The 23,794-nt window shown below is 40.4% G+C and overlaps 1 protein-coding gene across 1 annotated transcript in view; it reads left to right on the top strand.

Moving 5' to 3' along the window:
* BICC1 (BicC family RNA binding protein 1) overlaps positions 1-23,794 on the top strand; it is a 349,143-nt gene that overhangs the window by 292,097 nt on the left and 33,252 nt on the right. The window contains exons 8-15 of the mRNA XM_068982242.1: positions 299-550; positions 2,716-2,847; positions 5,310-5,496; positions 7,316-7,477; positions 8,076-8,272; positions 8,402-8,534; positions 9,322-9,478; positions 21,798-21,957. Coding sequence (XP_068838343.1) covers positions 299-550; positions 2,716-2,847; positions 5,310-5,496; positions 7,316-7,477; positions 8,076-8,272; positions 8,402-8,534; positions 9,322-9,478; positions 21,798-21,957 — 1,380 coding nt within the window. The remainder of the gene's footprint in view (positions 1-298; positions 551-2,715; positions 2,848-5,309; positions 5,497-7,315; positions 7,478-8,075; positions 8,273-8,401; positions 8,535-9,321; positions 9,479-21,797; positions 21,958-23,794) is intronic.

The following is a 23,794-nucleotide window of genomic DNA, read 5'->3' as shown; positions in this document are numbered from 1 at the left end:
GTTGGGCTGTAGCTGTAGCATGTGGGATCCTTCGCTGTGGCCTGTGGGCTTCTCTGGTGGCTAGCTCATGGGCTTACCCCTCGACATGTGGAATCTTAGTTCCCTGACCAGGGATCAAACCTGCATACCCTGCATTGGAAGGCAGATTCTTAACCGCTGGACCACCAGGGAAGGCCCCACATTCTGGCTTTTAGGACATGTTGAATTTTCCCATAGCTGTCAGAAGCTCAGTAGAACCTTTCCCTTCAGCGTGGACGGCTATCACATGGGACTGTTTCTCCCCCACCTTTTCTCCTAGGAAGGAACGGCCATGCTGTTGGAACATCTCGCCGGGAGCTTGGCGTCAGCTATCCCCGTGAGCACGCAACTGGATATCGCAGCTCAGCATCATCTCTTTATGATGGGTCGAAATGGAAGCAACATCAAACATATCATGCAGAGAACGGGTGCTCAGATCCACTTTCCCGATCCCAGTAACCCACAAAGGAAATCCACCGTCTACCTCCAGGGCACCATTGAGTCTGTCTGTCTTGCGAGGCAATATCTCATGGTAGGTTTACTGAAATTAATGGTACAGTTTTTTTTTTTTAAACCTCTTTGGGTACAGTGTATGTCGCTGCACAGACTGTAGCAATGTGGTATTTATGGAAGCACTTTGGAGTTCTGGTTTAATAAGGAAGTTTCTTGGTAAAAGAAAGTAAAAGAATAAGGTACATGGTGCTTCCCAGATTTAATTTCATTTTGTGGGAAATTCTCTGGCAGTATTTGTTTTTAAATTTAAACAACTGAAGAGGTTACATGGAAATAATTGGCTATACTTTGTGGAAGGTGGTCATTTTTATTTGACATTTAGCATTAGTTTGTGTTTGACCAAAAAAAAAAAAATCACTGTTTAAACAGAGCAACTAAAAATTAATAAATTTAAATTTTTACCCTACCCTCAAAGATAATAAATTTTGGTAGCATGAAACATTTGAACATTTTATAAATCTTTCATACCATTTAAAAAATGCTATATAGTATTTGAGCTGTGAATTTGAGTGTCATGAATTGAAAGAAAATAAGTTACATAATTGACTACTGCTTTCAGTTTATAATATTCAATCTGCCTGTCCTTCCTATATTCATTAAAAACTCAGGGTGTAGGTTGATAGATATTAACAAAATGGACTGACATACCATGTATTCTTATTAAAAAATACCATTATATTCTCCATTCTGGCTAGACCTTTAGTGACATTTGAATCCATAAGCTTCAGGCATGACCTTTACTGTTATTAACTTGCAGAATCTGTTTTTGAGAAACTTTCAGAAAATCCAGATTTGTATTGTTGATTCCATTTCTCTGACAGATGAAAACTTGTTATCACTAAGAATTATGATATAAGATTTTAAGAAATTAATTTCATTGTGACTGATTTTTTCTTAGCTAAGCTTACTTAGGCTACTTTTAATATACTGCTAGTTAGACAGCATATTTGTATCCAAAGATTATTATGATTACTCTTCATACTTCCTTTTTTTCACACTTTTCAAGTTCTTTAGATATTGAGTTCAGTGAAATTATCAAGCGATCAGCACAGTTATGAATTCATATTCATACTGTGCTCATACCTGACAAAAATACAGGTATGCAATGAGATGTATTATTATTACTGCATGATACTGAAAGATTGAGAGAGAAATTAAGACTTTAACTTAAATCTTAAATAGTATCACTGTTTTTTATAGCAACGTCGTTATAAACATCTCTTATCCAGAAGAGAAATGGAACAGATAAGAGAAATGGAACATGGTGATTTCTTTTTAATTCTGTTATGTTTGACAGTAACTTCTTCCAATACTTATGTACAAACCCATCACAAAAAGTGTGGGATGTAGTTCCTATACTCAGTCGATGAGGAGCCAGGAAGAAAGAATCAGAGAAAAAGCACAAGTGCTAAAGCCTGCTAGCTGAAGAGTGAGACAGTTACAGGAAACGGTGATGGTAGCAGTTTCCTCCAGAAGGAGGTGAGGTTTGAGCTGCATCAAAGGAGAAGCAGGACTTGGGTTGGCAAAGAAGCCTGTGATGAGTTAAGATTCTGAGGAACAGCATCTGTTGCAAAGACTGTCCATAGGTTGGTGTAGTTTGGAGAAGGGGCAGACATACACAGAGAGACCTGTGACTGCACAAGGCAAGCTGGGTGGAAATGTGGAGATTTTTAAATTCTGATACATGTTTAGATTTCATTCAGGAGACAGTAAAAAGCCTCCACTGTAAGTCTTTGAGCCAGACCACAAGATTACTACCCTTCATGTGGCTGAGAATATAGTTTCTGGCACCACCAACAAAGCTGAAGTCAGAGAATGGAAGAATTTTTCCAAGGGGGAGAGTAGGTAAAAAAAATTCATGGCCAGAAAGAGAAATACAAGACACTTATTTCCATCATCCAAAAGGTAGTTTCTACCCCTCTGTATTATTTCCACACCAGCCTTCTAAGCTATGTGAAGGCATATAATTTAGCTTTGACACTTTGGTTTATTCTTTTTTAATTAAACTTTTTATTTTGTATTGGAATACAGCTGATTAACAGCATGATAGTTGCTGGTGGACAGCAAAGGGACTCTTACTCTTTAAGTCTATAAAGTGTTGTGTATCTGTAGGCGTGTTAAACTATCGGATATATAGACAAATTGTGTCTTACCCCCCACACTTTCCACTGTGGCATTTTCTAGGGCTGTCTTCCCCTTGTGCTGATGTTTGATATGAAGGAAGAAATTGAAGTCGATCCACAGTTCATTGCTCAGCTGATGGAGCAGCTCGATGTCTTCATCAGTATTAAACCAAAGCCAAAACAGCCAAGCAAGGTGGGTTCAGCGTCTGGGCCCACAGAGAACCAAGTGTCATATCACATTCAATACAGTATGATTTTCATGTAAATGAATATCTGCATATACATGGCACTTGATTTCTATATAATAGACACTGTCACATATTATATTTTACTTTATATAAAGGCAGATTTGTAACAGCATTCGTTACTGATCATTTTCTCTATATATGTCTTGGTTTTTGGAGTCTATTTGTGACCGTTGTTTTAATTACATATATGGGAAGGAGACTTTTTTTTCTCACTTTGCAGTCTGGTAACTTTAAGCTTTACTAAGTTGCCACAGAGTTGGTGAGCTAAATGTTGTGTTCTGTCCACATGTGTGCGTACAGATCCAAAGCAGTTTTAAAAATGCTTGGTTTATTTACTACTTGTGAGCCACTGTGCTCGCCCTGGAGGTTTGAAGAATAGGTGCCCATTCGCTTTCATAAATACTTCAGATAATTAAGTGTCCCTAGTTCAGCTTTCTTGGAGCTTCTCTCTTAAGATGTTGTAAAATTTCAGTAATTACATGTGCTGTCAAAAATTTAATGGGATAGGTCCGATGATATTAAGTGCTGGTAAGGATATGAGGAAAGAGAAATGTTCCTGCATTAAACTGGGTAAGTTGGCCCAAGCACTGTAAAAGTAGTTTGTGATCATTTGATCATAAAAACACTGATATTCTACCACCAGCGATTCTATTTCTAGTCACACGTGCTGAGGAAACCTTTGTATCAGAAGTTAATCGACAAGAGTGGTGTTGAATAAAAAAAAGCAAGTTGATGAAGTCAGTCAGAAGGAGGAAAACAAATATCATATACTAATGCATATATATGAAATCTAGAAAGATGGTCCTGATGAACCTATTTGCAGAGCAGCAGTGGAGATGCAGACACAGAGAACAGACTTATACACATGGTCGGAGGGGGAGGGGAGAAGAGGGCGGGATGTATGGAGCGAGTAACATGGAAACATACATTACCGTATGGAAAATAGACAGTGGGAATTTGCCGTATGATTCAGGGAACTCAAACCAGCGCTCTGCGATGACCTGGAGGGTGGAATTGGGAGGGAGGTGGGGAGGGATGTTCAGCAGGGAGGGGACATGGGTATGCCGGTGGCTGATTCATGTTGGTGTTTGGCAGAAACCAACCCAATGCTCTAAAGCAATTATCCTTCAATTAAAAATAAATACATTTTTTAAAATGTGAAAAAAAAAGTTACACAACAACATATACTAAATGGTAACATATATTTTTATTATAGTAGATAAAACACCAGTCATGCCTTTAAAATTTCTAAACTATGAATTTTATCATATATGCATATGGTACATGTATAAAAATATGTATTGTTATATATGTGTATGTATGCAAATAATGTGGTAGTCGGTGTCCAACATGAGAAAAAAAATCATGCCTTCCTCAAAGCAAACTTTAAAGAAAAAGATAGGATTGATTCTAAACGAGCTTGCTATATTGAGTTTAAAATTAGAGAATAGGACATTAACTTTATGTATTGTGAAGCTTCGTATCTGACTAATTTGAGTTGACTAGAGTCACTGTAGGTAGTACTGGGATAAAAAGAGGCAAATGAAAGAGACTTTGCAGGTAAAGATGGACAGGCCCAGAAAAGTTCTGGGGCTCAGCAAGACGTGAGCAGAGGTCAGGGGAAAATGGTAAACGAGAGCTCTGAAACCTTGCAGCATCCCAGAGCTTTTTAATCATGCCTCCCCGGCCTCCAGGCTGACCACTGCTTTAACTGCTTTGTCAGCCACACATTTTCTTTATTTTCCATTGGAGGCTTTCCCTCATGGGTTCAGATTTCCAATTCTCTAGATGAGTCCATTGAGGAAAAAAAGATTTATTGTTTGGGAATTTGTTTCACCATAAGCTTTGCCATAGGTATGTCATCAGCGAGGAAGAGTGGTACCTCCAGGTCCATTAGTCAACTGCTACACTGCAAATGTCGAATGTAAATGACCATTACTGTGCAGTCTATCTGTGGTGACAAATTTGATTTTTGAAAGCTGAGATAAATGGGGGGAGCCTTAATGTAAAGACAAGAGGATGTAAACGAGAATGGGCTGTAGGACAGACGGGCCTAGGCTCCTCTAGCCGCCCCCTGCAGCTGCACTGTGACTTTGGGTCTTCGCTGAACATGAATAATAATTTCACCCCCTAAGGTTCTGCAGGAATTAGAGTATTTGTGCAGCTTCCATCACAGTGCCTGGGATGGAGGACACACCGAGTAAGTGGTAATTAACCTTTTGTGCTTTTACCAAAAGGAGTAAACTTAGGAAATAAGTGTTTAGAGTTTGCAGTTGACTTTAAGGCAGCATTAATCCATACCCTGAGTGGAATTCTTATTATCATGCTCATTTTCTCACCCCCTTCCCCAATTCATGGTAGACTTCTTGCGTGTCATTTTTTTCTTTCTCATTATGTGTTTTCATAGTCTGTGATTGTGAAAAGTGTTGAGCGAAATGCCTTAAATATGTATGAAGCAAGGAAATGTCTCCTCGGACTTGAAAGCAGTGGGGTTTCCATAGCAACCAGCCCGTCCCCAGCGTCCTGCCCTGCCGGCCTGGCATGTCCCAGCCTGGATATCTTAGCTTCTGCAGGCCTTGGACTCACTGGACTAGGTATAAAATTTATTATTACAGCCCTTCTCAGTCACCAGAGGATTGCTTATCCAGTTCCCTTTCTTTCTACTGTCTGGGGCTACATTTTAGAGGCTCTTTTTACCTTCTTTAGGTCCTATAGGTGAAAAGCAACACAACTCGGATCAATCTATTTTGATTTTTTTTGTTGTTGTTGTTAGACTCTCTGGATTTCTGTTACCCAGATTCTTTTTATTTCTGCATAAATAATCAGGGTCTGGCTGTTTTATTTTCGGTGGCTGTGTTTGTTCTTCTAAATTAAGAATGCCATGGAGAGTGAAGTAAGCAGGCTGACTATAATTTATGTGTTTGTTCTTTCTTGCATTAGCAATATTGCCATCAGTCCCTAGAGATAAAGATTATCCAGTTTGCTTTACAAAAAGTAATTGCAAATCTGCATGTGGGGTGGGCAGAGGGGGAGGTGAAGGCAAGCAGAACCGTCCTGCCAGTGGTTACTTTTGCCTGGTCCAGACACAAAGGAACCCTAGCCTGCAGCCACCATGGGAAGCAAATGGACCTGCATTTACCTCTAAGGTAAAGAAGAGAAAGATGGAAGAACACATCAGCTTGGTGCTCTAGTTTTTTAAGAGAGCAGGGTGAGCCATTTAATAGTCATGGTGTGGTACGAACTGTCTCATTTATAGATTCCCGTTTTGTTGGATAAAGTTCATTGCTATATTACAGTTATTCTAGGTTCACTACTTTTTTGTACATTTTTAGTAGCTTGTGTATAAAAAGTTAATGTAATGACCCTCACAAATCATTCTGCCTCAGTGCTGATTTGAAACAAAAAATACTCTTCTGCGTGCATGCTCAGTCACTCCATCATGTCCAACTCTTGGCGACCCCAGGGACTGTAGCCTACCAGGCTCCACCATCCATGGGATTATCCCGGCAAGAATACCCAAGTGGGTTGCCATTTCCTCTTCCAGGGGTTCTTCCGACCCAGGGATCGAACCCACATCTTCTGCGTCTCCTGAGTTGGCAGGTAGATTCTTTAACCATGAGCCACCTGGGAAGCCCTAACAAAAATACTCTCAGCAGTCTTTACATTTTTCAGTAGCTATTCTAGCTTTTTAAAGAGGTAATGTGGTTATAATATGATGAAGGTTCCAAGTAGCCCTGCCCAGACACCATTAGAAGTACAGACAAATTTTCCTCCTTGGCCTGTAATCTCCCAAAGCTGTCGCTTCCACTGGAGATGCTGAACAGGATTGTGAGAATAGAGCACTGCTTGTAAGTCAGGAAATGCCAGTCAGGCACTTTGGCAGGAACTGAGATCTTCTTTCGAACGTGGTATGAAAGCTTTTTCAGGGAGGCCAGCCTCTCTGCAGATGAACCAAAGGAAACTGTCCTATTGCAGGGAAACATTTCCCAATTCACTGCTAATTGTAAGTGGTTTAGAAAGAGTTTTTTTTTTTTTTTTTTTTAAAGCAGATGACGCATGAGTTATGCAGAGAAATTAAAATTGGGTTTCCACTTGAGCACAGTTTCGTTCATGCTGGCTCACTGAAATGATTCCAAAGCAGCCGGTGGTCTCCAGGCCCTGAGGTCTGTCCTGGTCTGAGCTCCCTTGTCCTTCCATTTCTGGATCTGTTTGTGGACAAACAGGGTCCAGTGTTGGAGCTGTGTATCATGCGGTATTTCATGTGGATATTTGAAAGAAGGTAATCTGTCACTCATACCTTAGGACTGGAAAACATCAGATTCTATGAATGTGCATTCCTAACGGCAATATCGATGCCATCTGTATATTACAATCTTGAATTTATGTGTATTGACTTTACATTCATCTTTTCAGGTCTTTTGGGACCCACCACCTTATCTCTCAACACTTCAACAACCCCAAACTCACTTTTAAATGCTCTGAATAGCTCAGTCAGTCCTTTGCAAAGTCCAAGTTCTGGCACCCCCAGCCCCACGTTGTGGGCACCTCCACTTGCTAATACTTCAAGTGCCACAGGTCAGTAGTATTTAAGTACAATCGAAGGTGTGTATTCCTAGGTATTATTGGTTTCTAAGTAAAATTTACTAATGGTTCCATTTCCTCAGGGAAAAATTATGGCTCAGAGCATACTGCAGCCAAAAAATTCTCCAAAGTGTCAATCAGTTAAAATGAAGCATAATTAAACAGTGAGTTTTTCATAAAAGTAATATGTAATCTTCAGATGTGACAAGCAGATCAGGAAAAAGAGCGTGATATACACAGAGCAATGGCAGAAACACCTGAGGGTCACTGACCTGGTAATTAGGAAATGCAGGTTCTAGTTTGACAAATTTGCTTAGTAGTCTAATGCACTTGCAAAGTCTAGCTATTAATAGTTTCCTTGTCTGTACAATGAAGAGCTTAGATTAAATACTCTCTAAAATGTTGTTCCATTCTAATACTCCTTTGTTTTTATAGTAATGTGTTAAGCCTATTAACAGAGGTATCAAAATTGAATTTTCTTCAGCCTTGACAGCAACAAGTGACTTTTTTGTTGTTACTTAAAACAAAACAATGCTTCTTGACTGTGAGTTGCTTCGTGTCTAATACCTGTCTTCGTGAAATGCTGTTGTAGGTTTTTCTGCTATACCACACCTGATGATTCCATCCACTGCCCAAGCCACGTTAACCAATATTTTGTTGTCTGGAGTACCCACTTATGGGCACACAGCTCCGTCTCCCCCTCCTGGCTTGACGCCTGTTGATGTTCATATCAACACTATGCAGACAGACAGCAAAAAAATCTCTGCTGCTCTAAATGGACACACACAGGTAATGCCCTTTAGCAAGAAGCTTGTGATTTATGCTGTTCGTAAACGAGAAGCCACTGGTAACATTCTACCTGAAGTGAATTTTAGGATTGTGACCATATCGCTGTGCTATTTTCTACCGTTATTTCAGTCTCCAAGTATAAAATATGGTGCAATATCCACTTCATCACTTGGAGAAAAAGTGCTGAGTGCGAATCATGGTGACCCATCCCGGCAGACAACTGGATCTGAGCAGACATCTCCCAAATCAAACCCCACGGAAGGTATCTTTCCTTCTGAACTTCAGCCTGCTCTGTTGATTGGATAAAGGGATCGTAAAAACTCTATGCAGTGATTTTTGAGTTGGTTTTGCTAACTAGTTATGACTCATCCTGCCTCAAGGATGCAGAAAGACAGTATCTTGAACAAAGCTCCAAAGAACATGGTGAAAGAGCACTTTCCCATTCCATTGGAACTTCCTACATTAAAGTGAATGTAATTGTGCAGCAGGAAAGCATTAATTTGCTGTGTAATTTTTTTTCCAAGTAGAGTATTTCTTTTTTTTTTTTTCAAAGTAACCTGGATTTGTGTTCCTGCTTTTTTTTTTTAAATTTTAATTGGAGGCTAATTACTTACAATATTGTGGTGGTTTTTGCCATACATTTCTATCAATCTTTAAAAAATATGAGGGTCTACTTTTCAAATTTCGTCTTGCATTTTTAAGATAGCCTTAATTTAAGGTATCATCTCTGTAGCTGAAAGCTCTTATGCTGTGTCTCCATAGAGTCAGAATCTGATTAGCTTCTATTGCAGGTGGTTGTTGATAGTAAGGTGATATTTTGCTTTTGTTTTTCTTTTTTTGATGTGGACCATTTTTAAGTCTTTATTGTATTTGTTTACAATACTGCTCTGTTTAATATTTTGGTCTTTTGGCTGCGAGGCATGTGAGATCTTAGCTTTCTGACCAGGGACTGAACCCTTCACCCCCTGTACTGGAAGGCAAAGTCTTAACCGCTGGACTCCCAGGGAAGTCTCCCGGATTTTTACTTTTTTTTTTCTTCTCCTCTACAGGTTGTAATGATGCTTTTGTTGAAGTAGGCATGCCTCGAAGTCCTTCCCATTCTGGAAATGCTGGTGACTTGAAACAGATGATGGGTCCCTCCAAAGTTTCCTGTGCCAAGAGGCAGACAGTAGAACTGTTGCAAGGCACGAAAAACTCACACTTACAGTATGTGTCTTAATCCTGAAGCCCTTGACCCTTTGAAAGAAAGTATGTAGCGGGTTGGATGTATGTTAAACTGAATAGTTAGTGCTTTTTTATTTGTGTGTTTTTTTTTTTGTAATTTCTTCTTATAATTACCTTTTCTTTTTACTTTTAAAAATTTTATTAAGAAATAGTGTCTGGTAACCTTCACCTTTATTATGAAACAAAATTCAACTAAGTAAATTGAAAGATCAAATTGATTTTATTCAACAGTTCATGAATCAGCAGCATCCCATGGCAAATGGGATGCTAAATCTTAGTGTTTTATCTGATTTGAAAAGGACCTGGATATTTAGTGACTATCCATCATTTAATTTAGCAAAACTTTAAGGTTTTAGGTTACAAGTAATATTTTAGAGAAACTATTTTAAAAATGTACTGGAAAACTTTTATCTCATTTACATTTGCAGTAATCCCCTTTTATCTTTAGGGGATATGTTTCAAGACTTGCAATGGATGGTTGAAACCATGGATAGTCCTGAATTCCACATATTCTCTGTTTTTTCTATACATATATAACTCTGATAAAATTTAATTTATAAATTAGGTACAGTTAGAGATTAACAAAAACTAATGAACACTTGCAACAATATGAGTTATGTGAATGTGGTCTCTCTCATTTTATCTCTGTCTCTAAATATCTAATTGTACTATACTCACCCTTCTTCTTGTGATGATGTGAGATGATGGAATGCCTGTGATGAAGTGAAGTGAGGCGAGTGATGTACGCATTGTGCTGTACTGTTAGGCTATTACTGACTTTCTGATGGTACGTCAGGAGAAGGATCATGACTCTGGATCGGAGAGCCATGTCACTGTTCATGGTTGGGGAGTCCCAGGATGGAGTAGAGAGACGTGGCAAGAAGTTTCATCACACTATTCAGAACAGCAAACTGTGAAATTTATGACTTATTTTTGAAATTTTTCTTCTAATATTTTCAGACTGAGGTTGATGGTAGGTAACTAAAACCATGGAAATTGAAACCACAGATTAAGGGGGACTACTGGATTCAATTTACTTGATTTATGTAAGCACTTAATCTTTTAAAGCCACTTTAATAGAGCTTTTTTATGAATTAATTTTGGCAGTACCATCTGTAGGTGGAAAATTCAGTACATCTCTAACACATCCATTGTTGTTGTTTAGTTGATAAGTCATGTCTAACTCTTTTGTTATTCTTTTATAGCCCACCAGGTTCCTCTGTCCGTGGGATTTCCCAGGCAAGAATACTGGAGTGGGTTGCCATTTCCTTCTCCAGGGGATCTTCCCAACTCAGAGATCAGACCTACTTCTCCTGCTCTGGTAGGCAGATGCTTTACCACTGAGCCACCTGGGAAGCCCCCAACACATACATAGCCACACATGAATTGACAGAGACCTTTGGGGTTCCACTTTTAAATTACTGCTGTGACTCAAGTACAATAATACAGAATTTAACTAGTCATTAAAAAGTGTTGGATTTAAGTTGTTTTCTCGTAGGTGAAATAAGTCTGCTCAAAGGGGTGAAATTTTTTACTGCATTGGTGGGGAAGACACTTAAAATTTTTTTTGCCCATCTGTGTTTCAAATGATATTTTCCTTTTGTTCATCTTTTGATGAGAATTAACTCCCAGAACTGTTTTGGGGGTTATCAGTTTTATTTTTTTTCAAACTTTAAACTTTTTATTTTATATGGGGGTATAGCTGATTAATGGGCTTCCTAGGTGGTGCTAGTGGTAAAGAACCCACCTGCCAGTGCAGGTAGACACAAGAGATGCAGGTTTGATCCCTGGGTCAGGAAGATCCCCAGAAGGAAGGCACGGCAACTCACTCCAGTATTCTTGCCTGGAGAATCCCATGGACAGAGGTGGGCTACAGTCAATGGGGTCACAGAGTCAGACGTGACTGAAGTGACTACGTATGCACGCATAGCTGATTAACTATGTAGTGGTACTTTCAGGTTAACAGTGAAGGGATTCAGCCATATATATACATGTATTCATTCTCCCCCAAACCCCCCTCCCATCCAGGCCGGTGCATAACATTAAGAGTCCCATGTGCTGTGCAGTAGGTCCTTGTTGGTTATCCATTTTGAATGTAGCAGTGTGTACATGTCAGTCCCAAACTCCCTAACTATATGGGGTGTCATATGATATTTCTCCTTGTCTGTCTGCTTTACTCAGTATGACACCCTCTAGGTCAATCCATGTTGCTCCCACTCAGAAAATGGGCAAAAGACCTGCATGGACATTTCTCCAAAGAGGACATCCAGACGGCCAACAGACACATGAAAAGATGCCCAGCATTGCTAGTTATTAGAAAAATGCAAATCAAAACTAGAGTGAGATGTCACCTCACAGGTCAGAATGGCTATCATCAAAAAATCCACAAACAACAAATGCTGGAGAGGGTGTGGAGAGAAGGGACCCCTCCTCCTACAGTGTAGGAGGGAATGTAAACTGGTACAGCCACTATGGAGGTTCCTTAAAAAACTAAAAATAGAGCTACCATGTGACCCTGCAATCCCACTCCTGGGCATGTGTCCAGAGAAAAACATGATCTCAGAGGATACATGTACCCCAGTGTTCATTGCAGCACTGTTTACAAGCCAAGATATGGAAGCAAACTAAAGCCCATAGACAGATAAGATGTAATACACATATACAATATACATATACAATATTACTCAGCATTAAAAAGAATGAAATGATCCCAGAAGTTTTTAGTGTGACATTTGCATCTCAAAGGTACAGGGAAAGAATAAAATTTCCTCCAAGGACTTTGGCTTCCTAAGGCCAAAATTTCTACAATACTAATGAGATAAATAGGGGAGGTTTTAGGACTGATAAAAGGAATAGATGTTAGTAGTAAGTTCCTAGTTTTGCAGAGATTTCTAAGATAAGGAAAAAGAGTTGTTCTTAATTTTTCCCCAAATTGGATTGCAGCCTAAGTGACATTATAGTTTGAGCCACCCATCCAAGTACATTATCCTTAATTTCCTTTAAAAAAAAATATCAGGGAGAAGATTTCTAACTAAGATGGAAATCAAAAGATTTCTGTGTTCTGGATTTAGAGCTGTTTGCCTTTGAATATTTTAGTGCATCCTTTCACAGGGGCTTTAGAGCATCTTTCTTTCCCTCTGGGTGCATAGGTAGTTTCATTTTGCTTAAGGGAAAAGGTGTTAAAAAAAAACTCCCATCAGCTTTTGAATATCAGCTTCCAAATTTTGACCAGCTTCTGATTACAGATACACTTTAGTTCAGTCACTCAGTCGTGTCCGACTCTTTGCGACCCCAAAAACTGCAGCATGCCAGACCGCCCTGTCCATCACCAACTACCGGAGTCCACCCAAACCCATGTCCATTGAGTCGGTGATGCCATCCAACCATCTCATCCTCTGTCATCCCCTTCTCATCCTGCCCTCAATCTTTCCCAGCTTCAGGGTCTTTTCAAATGAATCAGCTCTTCACATCAGGTGGCCAAAGTATTGGAGTTTCAGCTTCAGCATCAGTCTTACCAGTGAACATCCAGGACTGATCTCCTTTAGGATGGACTGGTTGGATTTCCTTGCAGTCCAAGGGACTCTCAAGAGGCTTCTCCAACACAACACTTCAAAAGCATCAATTCTTCGGTGCTCAGCTTTCTTCACAGTCCAACTCTCACATCCACACATGACCACAGGAAAAACCAGAGCCTTGACTAGACGGACCTTTGTTGACAAAGTAATGTCTCTGCTTTTTAATATGCTGTCTAGGTTGGTCATAACTTTCCTTCCAAGGAGTAAGCATCTTTTTACTTCATGGCTGCAGTCACCGTGTGCAGTGATTTTGGAGTCCAGAAAAATAAAGTTAGCCACTGTTTACACTCTTTCCCCATGTATTTTTCATGAAGTGATGGGACCAGATGCCATGATCTTTTTTTTCTGAATGTTGAGCTTTAAGCCAACTTTTTCACTCTGCTCTTTCACTTTGATCAAGAGGCTCTTTAGTTCTTCTTCAGTTTCTGCCTTAAGGGTGGTGTCATCTGCATATCGGAGGTTATTGATATTTCTCCTGTCAATCTTGATTCCAGCTTGTGCTTCTTCCAGCCCAGCGTTTCTCATGATGTACTCTGCATATAAGTTAAATAAGCAGGTGACAATATACAGCCTTGATGTACTCCTTTTCCTATTTGGAACCAAGTGAGTTGTTCCATATCCAGTTCTAACTGTGGCTTCCTGACCTGCATACAGGTTTCTGAAGAAGCAGGTCAGGTGGTCTGGTATTCCCATCTCTTGAAGAATTTTCCACAGTTTATTGTGATCCACACAGTCAAAGGCTTTGGCATAGTCAATGAAGCAGAAGTAGATGTTTTTCTGGAACTCTCTTGCTTTTTTGATGATCCACCAGATGTTGGCAATTTGATCTCTGGTTCCTTTGCCTTTTCTAAAACCAGCTTGAACATCTGGAAGTTCACGGTTCATGTAATGCTGAAGCCTGGCTTGGAGAATTTTAAGCATTACTTTTCTAGCATGTGAGATGAGTGCAACTATGTGGTAGTTTGAACATTCTTTGGCATTGCCTTTCTTTGGGATTGGAATGAAAACTGACCTTTTCCAGTCCTATGGCCATTGCTGAGTTTTCCAAATTTGCTGGCATATTGAATGCAGTACTTTCACAGCATCATCTTTCAGGATTTGAAGTAGCTCAACTGGAATTCCATCACCTCCACTAGCTTTGTTCGTGGTGATGCTTTCTAAGGCCCACTTGACTTCACATTCCAGAATGTCTAGCTCTAGGTGAGTGAGCATACACCACCATGATTATCTTTTTTGTACAGTTCTTCTGTGTATTCTTGCCACCTCTTCTTAATATCTTCTGCTTCTGTTAGGTCCATGCCATTTCTGTCCTTTATTGAGCCCATCTTTGCATGAAATGTTCCCTTGGTATCTCTAATTTTCTTGAAGAGATCTCTAGTCTTTCCCATTCTATTGTTTTCCTCTATTTCTTTGCATTGATTACTGAGGAAGGCTTTCGTATCTCTCCTTGCTATTCTTTGGAACTCTGCATTCAAATGGGTATATCTTTCCTTTCTCCTCTGCTTTTCACTTCCCTTCTTTTCACAGCTATTTGTAAGGCCTCCTCAGACAGCCATTTTGCTTTTTTGCATTTCTTTTTCTTGGGGATGGTCTTGATTCCTGTCTCCTGTACAGTGTCACAAACCTCCGTCCATAGTTCATCAGGCACTCTGTCTATCAGATGTAGTCCCTTACATCTATTTCTCACTTCCACTGTATAGTCATAAGGGATTTGATTTAGGTCATACCTGAATGGTCTAGTGGTTTTCTCCACTTTCTTCAATTTCAGTCTGAATTTGGCAATAAGGAGTTCATGATCTGAGCCACAGTCAGCTTCCGGTCTTGTTTTTGCTGACTGTATAGTGCTTCTCCATCTTTGGCTGCAAAGAATATAATCAATGATTTCTGTGTCGACCATCTGGTGATGTCCACTGTAGAATCTTCTCTTGCTTAAAAAAAAAAAAACAAAAAAGCTTTTAACTCTCTTGTCAGTTTTCCGTATAGACAAACAGTAAATATTTCTGGCAGTGTTGAACAACCCCTTGGACTTAAAAGCTATTTGAAATGAGAGTGCAAAAATTATTTTATTTTCCTTTCTTTATTGGGTGCTATACACAGAGATCCAGGAGTGCTGGCTCTGGTAAGAATTCTCACCCTTAGCTGACTTCTGCCAGTTTTTTGAGAATCTCATCTGTAGGCTCCAAGGAGGGTTTAAAATAGATGGTTAGCTCCGGTGTCTGTCAAAATTTGGCAAAGTTTTTCATTCATTTCTATTTAATTTCCCTTAGCTGTTTAAGGGAGTAATGTAGCAGTTTACAAGAAAATCCCTCAGAATCGCATCCATTTTGGGAAAGGCCGGTACTGAGACCCTCTTATGAGGATGTCTGCTGATGCTGAAAACTCGGCCTCTGTGCACCAGTGCTGAATTGAATCTCAGAGTGATGCTGGGGTGAAATAGAAAAGAATAGCTTTATTACTTTGCAGAGCAAAAGAGGACACTTCAGGCTTGTGCCCTGGAAATCTGTCCCAACATGGAGGGTTTAGTGAGTTTTACAGTAATAGTTCTAGGGCGGGTTGCTGATAGGGATCAGGACGTGTGCAGGCCTCCATTCCTCAGGCAGTCTCCTCACCTGAGGAGCTTCCTAACCTACCCAGCTTCTCTGGTTCTCAAGGCTATCAAACCATGAGCTTCCCTCTGGAATGACAGCTGCCTCATCAACTAGTTTGTCTTCCATTTGTTGAGGGTTTTAGTTCCCTGCTGCTGCTGCTGCTGCTGCTAAGTCGCTTCAGTCGTGTCCGACTCTGTGTGACCCCTAAAAGAACTCAAAGATGTTAAGTGTATCTGACTGAGGTGGAGCCAGGACCCTGCCCCAAGGCCGCACCACTGTTTCTTGGCTGCTCCTCCCTTGTCTCTGAATCCCCTTCCTTTGATTAGCAACTGTTCAAATCTGCCCTCTGGAACTCAGGGAAGATCATACAGGCCAGAGCTTGTTCCCTACATAGAAGAAACCGGGGACACAGAAAGGCTTCATGACTAGAAGCCCCACGACCACTAACATGGTGGACTTTTGTTGCGGTCTTGCAGTCTCTTCAGAGTGGAAAGACAGTTCAGACAGGATTACTAGAATGAGTACTCAGAGAGGATAGGGGGTTCCTGGTGGTCCAGTGGTCAGGACTCTGCGCTCTCACTGGTGAGGGCCTGGGTTCCATCCCTTGTTGGGGAACTAAAATCCCACAAGCAGCATGACATGGCCAAAAAACGAAAAGTTTAGAGGACAGCAGTAGCACATAGCCAGTCATACTATCTCTTGTTTTAGGAACCTCTTGCATCTTTAATTTTTCATTAGCCTTTTTGCAATGAATCTTTCAGTGAAGCTATTTTGGAATTGAAGCCTTTTGGAGCATTCTGCATGTCAATTAAAATAGGGATCCTTCCCCCCCCCCCCCCGCTTTTTTTTTGTGGGAGTGGGGCAGGAAAGCTCTTGCTTTTAAGTGCAGTTCTTAAATGATCTTATATAATTGGAATATTCCTCATAATGGCCATTCTAATTATAGGCTGTCTTTAGTAACACTGACATTTTTATAGATAGTTACAGCTTCCAGGGCCATAGTTCTTAGATGTAAAATCAGCAAGTGTACCAGAAGGTAGAGTGCTTAACTCTTTGAATATTAAGGATCCCATTTGTTTCAGCTAAGCCTTTTTTGGGTTTGGGGGAGCCACATTAATATGTGCTGTGGGCCTAGGGATTGTGTGGTATTTTACAGTGAGCCTTGTTGCATGGAAGTCTTCTTGAGGCTGGTGGATGAGCTAGTGTCAAGCTAACCTAGACAGCTTATGTGACCAGCTTATTTGAACTCAGGAGTCCTTGAGTTAGGTGGAGAGTACTTCATTCGCTTTTAAAGGCTTCACCCTTGCCCACTAATTTTTGCAAATTTTTGGCCACAGAGATTCCTAATAGCAGTAGCTTATACAAAACAAGACGAACAAACACGTATACCTTAAATCGGCAGGAACCAAAAGATTCTTCTGTGTCCCAGCCATTTAAAGGCCCTGTGTGCAGCCCAACAATTCCTGCCATGGGGAGAGAACTGGGGAAAGAACTGAACCAGCAGACCTCAACAAAGGGGACTGAGGACTAGGGGCTCCACGTACGTGGTTCCCACATGGATCTTGGGACAGAATCAAGGCCTGGGGGTTTCCACCAATTCATTGACTGTCATGGTCTGAAGTAAAGGGTAGGGGCTTGAGCTCCAGGCAGAGCCATCTGCCAGATTCAGCTGACCTGCCCTGTACTGGGAAGCCCATTAGATTCGGAGCTCAGAACTGAAAGGAACTTACCCACAGACCTCAGGAACAGAGAGACAGAGAACTGAAAGGGTTTGCAGGTGCCACACCCATGTCTCATGCCCAGAGTTACTGGAAGTCTCCTTCAGTCTTATTCCTGCCATCAAATCTGTTAAAAAAAGAAAAAGAAAACTAAAATTAAACTCAGTTTAGAGATCATATTTGCTTTATTCAACAATTCATGAATCAGCAGCATCCCATCTAGTAAATAGAAAGAAGCTCCAAAATGCTGTAGAAAACATTTTTAAAGCAGCCAAAAGGAGGGACAAGGAAGTCTTCCACAAAAGAAAGGATTATTTTAGGCAAGGTCACCTTTCTGCGAAGTCAAGTGGGCCTTAGGAATCATCACTACGAATGAAGCTAGTGGAGGTGATGGAATTCCAGCTGAGCTATTTCAAATCCTAAAAGTGATGCTGTGAAAATGCTGCACTCAGTATGCCAGCAAATTGGAAAACTTAGCAGTGGCCACAGGACTGGAAAAGGTCAGTTTTCATTCCAATCCAAAGAAAGGCAATGCCAAAGAATGCTCAAACAATTGCACAATTGCACTCATATCACACACTAGCAAAGTAATGTTCATAATTCTCCAAGCCAGGCTTCAACAGTACTTGAACCATGTACTTCCAGATGTTCAAGCTGGATTTAGAAAAGGCAGAGGAACCAGAGATCAAATTTCCAACATCCACTGGATCATCAAAAAAGCGAGAGAGTCCCAGAAAAACATCTATTTCTGCTTTATTGACTGTGCCAAAGCCTTTGACTGTGTGCTGGTGGTTTAGTCGTTGTGTCTGACTCTTGCGACCCCATGGACTGCAGCCTGCCTGACTCCTCTGTCCATGGGATTGTGTGGATCACAACAAACTGTGGAAGATTCTTCAAGAGATGGGAATACCATACCACCTGACCGGCCTCCTGAGAAATCTGTATGCAAGTCAGGAAGCAACAGTTAGAACTGGACATGGAACAACAGACTGGTTCCAAATTGGGAAAGGAGTATGTCAAGGCTGTATATTGTCACCTTGCTTATTTACCTTATATGCAGAGTACATCATGTGAAATGCTGGGCTGGATGAAGCACAAGCTGGAGTCAAGATTGCCAGGAGAAATATCAATAACCTCAGATAGGCAGATGATACCACCCTTATAGTATAAAGTGAAGAGGAACTAAAGAGCCTCTTGATGAAAGTGAAAGAGGAGAGTGAAAACGTTGGCTTAAAACTCAACATTCAAAAAATAAGATCATGGCATCTGGTCCCATCACATCATGGCAAATAGATGGGGAAACATTGGAAACAGTGAGAGACTTTATTTTGGGGGGCTCCAAAATCACTGCAGATGGTGCCTGCAGCCATGAGATTAAAAGACGCTTACTCCTTGGAAGGAAAGTTATGACCAACCTAGACAGCATATTAAAAAGGAGAGACACTACTTTGCTGACAGATCCATCTCGTCAAAGCCATGGTTTTTTCTGTAGTCATGTATGGATGTGAGAGTTGGACTGTAAAGAAAGCTGAGGGTCGAGGAATTGATGCTTTTGAACTGTGGTGTTGGAGAAGACTCTTTAGAGTCTCCAACCAGTCCATCCTAAAGGAAAGAAGTCCTGAATATTCACTGGAAGGACTGATGCAGAAGCTGAAACTCCAGTACTTTGGCCACCTGATGTGAAGAACTAAGTCATTGGAAAAGACCCTGATGCCAGGAAAGATGGAAGGCAGAAGGAGAAGGGGATGACAGAGGATCCCCTTGTCATCGCTGACATTGACAGACCTGAGTTTGAGCAAACTCCACGAGTTGGTGATGGACAGGGAGGCCTGGCGTGCAGCAGTCCATGGGGTTGCAAAGAGTCAGACGTGACTGAGAGACTGAACTGAACTGACCTTCCTTGGGAGAAGGCAGGGATCTGTCTGGCAGATTACCTCACAAGTGCTGGCCAGGAAATTCCAGATAAGACTGTTAACACTGTATTACAAGGAGAGGCTGAAACTGCAGTTAGGCTAGAAAGCTTTGGTTTGTTGATATTGGGTTTAGCACAAGTGACTCCATTTTGGGCCTGTTGTCTCTGTAAATCTTTGTTTTCCTGCCCTTCTTTTAGCTGGTTGGGTTTATATGTGGAGCCTTTAAACCACCTCTTTCGCTCTGAAACTTGAACATTCTCTCTGCTCTTCAGTAATCAGCATGGTGATTTTAACTTTGAATTTTGCTGTAAGAAATTTTCTCAATGTGAATTCTCCTTCATTTGGCTTTGAATTTCCAACTTAAACTATGGCTCCCTGTTCCAAGTTAGTTAATTGTTCACTCTGATAATGAATACATGGTAGTATCATGAATTTACTTATTACAAAAACCTGTGAATATAATACCTGTATTATATTAAATATAAATATAAATAGGGATTTCCCTGATAGCTCAGTTGGTAAAGAATCCGGCTGCAAAGCAGGAGACCCTGGTTTGCTTCCTGGGTTGGGAAGATCCATTGGAGAAGGAATAGGCTACCCACTCTAGTATTGTTGGGCTTCCCTTGTGACTCAGCTGGTAAAGAATCCCCCTGCAACGTGGGAGACCTGGCTTCAATCCCTGGGTTGGGAAGATCCCCTGGAGAAGGGAAAGGCTACCCACTCCAGTATTCTGGCCTGGAGAATATACAGTCCATGGGGTTGCAAAGAGTTGGACATGACTGAACGATTTTTCACTTCTTTCACTTATATTAAATATAGTTCTCCCTTGCCATAGCACTGTTAAGGATAACAAATGTGTTATCTTTACTTTCTTTTTCCATTTATTTTATTTTTTCAAATAGGCAGTCTGTTCATGTTTTAAAAATGCAAAACAGTGGAAGGTTTCCACATTGAAAAGTTTTGCTCCCATCCATTTCATCCACCCAGTTTCCTCTACTGTCTTTTATATCCTTACAGAATAGAGTGTCTCTAGGCAAATATAACACATGTATTTTTTTAATTAAACTTTTTTATTGAAGCATAGTTGATTTAAAATGTGTTAAATAATAATTCTATTCTTACTTCCTCCATTCCTCAGCAAAATCTGTTTTGCTTTTATGAAAAGAAAAATCTGTTCTACTTTTATAAAGTCTTTGATTAAATTATAATTTTTCCCATTTTTCCCAAATCTGCTTTTATCTGTGTTTTTCTTGACATGGTACTAATATGCCAAATGAACATTATTTGTTATAGGGGGCTTCCCTGGTGGCTCAGATGGTAAAGCATCTGCCCGTAATGTGGGAGACCGGGGTTTGATCTCTGGGTTGGGAAGATCCCCTGGAGAAGGAAATGGCAACCCACTCCAGTATTCTTGCCTGGAAAATCCCATAGACAGAGGACCCTGGTAGGCTACAGTCCAAGGGATTGCAAAGAGTTGGACATAACTGAGCAACTTCACTTTCTTTCTTAGAGGAATAAGATTAGAGAAGTAATTCTGGCTTTAAAACCAGCAGTGATGTGCACTGCATACTTCCTTGCCTTCTCTTAAGCTGTTCCCTCTGAGTTGCTGCTGTTCAATGGTGGACCTGCAGACGCCCTTTCAGTTCCAGGTCACAAGCCCGTGTGAGGCCTCTGTGAACTTTCGTCAAACAAACAAAGCTCTTTGCTCTTCCTGTTGTGTTCCAACAGCCCTTTCTAAATTCCCCTGAATTCCTCTGGCACAACTAAATAGTGAATGATACAAAAAAGAATGTGTGAACAAATCAGCTCTTTGACTAATACCGTTTGTTATTTCTGTTTTACTTGAGCTTAACCTTCAGTTGGAGTTAAGCTTGAGGTGCATGTTTGGGGCACTCTAAATTCTTATAATTCATTTAACTCTCCCTCGTTTTAAGAAGCACTTTCATGAGGTGTTCTTTCCCTGCACCCTGAACAGATACTAAACTATATTTATTTATCTGCTGCCTCTATCACAGCAGATTTGTAGCAACGTCATGTGTATTGCGCACAGATGAAATGGGTTATCTGCATGCTTTCAGACTGACTCAGTGTGTTCAGATGAGGTAAACATGGGTCAGAGATATCTCCTTGATGTCTGTAAATTAGAAATCTTGTCTGTATGTCTATTCCATATGTACCATATACAGAATGTCATATATACATATTTACTGTGTGTGAATATGTATCTTGAAATAGTTTCAACACCATGTTGAGAGTCAGCAAATCTGCGTTCATATCCCATCTCTACCATTTACCAGAGGCGGGACTTTGGATAAGGTACTTCCCTCATGTGAAAAATGGGGACAGTAATACTGCCTACCTCACAGCAGTGCTGTGAGGATTGCATGAGATAGTACTGGTAAATGGTAGACATGGTAAGCCTAAACAGTAAATGTGGCCCCTAGCAGAGGTGTGGCCCATGTGGATGTAACAGTGGCGTGTGCAATTCCAAACTCTTTCTTTCACAGCAGCACTGACAGGTTGCTCTCAGATCCTGAACTGAGTGCTGCAGAAAGCCCACTGGCTGACAAGAAGGCTCCAGGGAGTGAGCGAGCTGCCGAGAGGGCCGCCCAACAGAACAATGAAAGGGCCCGCCTTGCCCCACGGCCATCATACATCAACATGCAGGTAATGAGTAAAAAAAAAAAAAAAATGGGAGAGTCATCCAAATATAAGCTGTCTCGATTGAGGGAAATGGAGAATTCAGTGAGCCTTTAGCAGTAGAGCAGAAATTCCATCTTCCTTCTGCATGCTCAGTTCAGTTCAGTTCACTTCAGTTGCTCAGTTGTGTCCGACTCTGCAACCCCATGGACTGCAGCACGCCATGCCTCCCTGTCCATCATCAACTCCTGGAGTTGACGCAAACTCATGTCCATTGATTCAGTGATGCCTACTCAAAATTAAGTTTAAATATATATGCAGTAGTTACGAATTCAGAGAAGGCAATGGCACCCTGCTCCAGTACTCTTGCCTGGAAAATCCCATGGATGGAGGAGCCTGGTGGGCTACAGTCCATGGGGTCCCTACGAGTTGGACACGACTGAGCGACTTCACTTTCACTTTTCACTTTCATGCATTGGAGAAGGAAATGGCAACCCACTGCAGTGTTCTTGCCTGGAGAATCCAGGGACGGGGGAGCCTTGGTGGGCTGCCGTCTATCGGGTCTCATAGAGTCGGACACGACTGAAGCGACTTAGCAGGAGCAGCAGCAGCAGTTAGGAATTGGTTTTGCTATAGACATTAAAAATGAAATGCAGGATTTAGTTTAAGTGAGGAAAATTCTTTAAAATATTAAAAGTGATCTACCATGCTTTATGTCACTGTGTCTTATGCAAATGACATTTTTCATCTGTTACTTAAATAATTTAGATAAATATGCGAGCTACTATTTCTGAGCATTTACTACCTCATGACATAGTCTTAGATAAATAGATATAATATCCTTCTATCTGTGAAATGGGGAAGATGAATTTGTTTGGTGCTCCTTAGACAGTTATAAAAATAACTAATGTGAGGCTTTAGTTTTTTGAAAGGAGATACTAAATATTATTGATGATTATGTTGGTTCACAGATTTTTATGATTATTTTAAACAGTTTCCTTAGCACAGATTTTCTCTGTATTCATTTTCAAACTATTGGTCCAATTACCAAAAAAAAAAAAAAAAGACTATTGATCATGGAATCAATCAGATTCTGTTGATCACGGAATGACCATGACTATCGATCATGGAATCAGATTTCTGAAAATCTGATTTTTATATTGTTCACAATATGAAAGATAAGGATTCTGTGCTTTTAGAGATGTCTATAAACATTTGGCTTCAGTGTCTGAATTAATGGGTAGACTTACCTACATCATAGTAAGATATATCATCTCCATCTCCCCACCTCCAAAAAAGAAAAAAACTTCACAAAATCTTAGAAATAAAGAAGTTGTCACAAATATGTCAAAGAAATTAATTCACGAAACTAAATTATACTTCTGTAATTCCAGAGAAAACTACAGCACAACCCTGCTTGTCTGCTTACACTAATCCTTTGCATTTGAACATTTTCATGTTTTTAGATGAATGTTTTTACAAAAGCCATGGCCTTTACAAGGTGCAAAGTTAAAAACAAACATTTATTACATTTTCTCTGGTGGATATATTTTCAGTTATTATACATTAAAGTTCTCTCATTTAAAAAGTATCAGATTACCTTATGGTCCCTTTGTGAGTTTCATCCATCCTGTGAGTCCCATCAAGTTTATATCTGTACTGAACCATTTCATGTTCCTTTCTTTTAAAATGGATGAGAGTATTCCTGGTGATAGAGTTTCAATTTAAATAGATGTTATTTATTTCATTAGTGAAGAGCTGACTTTTAAAATCACTAAGAAATCAATGATAAGAGTTACTGAGCTTTGATAGGGAGAGAGATTGAAGACACTGTGATTTCTGGAGCTAAAGATGACCTTTATCT

This window comes from Capricornis sumatraensis, chromosome 10 (assembly GCF_032405125.1).
Source record: "Capricornis sumatraensis isolate serow.1 chromosome 10, serow.2, whole genome shotgun sequence".
In the NCBI taxonomy this organism is placed as follows: domain Eukaryota; kingdom Metazoa; phylum Chordata; class Mammalia; order Artiodactyla; family Bovidae; genus Capricornis; species Capricornis sumatraensis.
The sequence above is the reverse complement of the archived record's forward strand: the minus strand, read 5'-3'. Positions and strand labels throughout refer to the sequence as shown.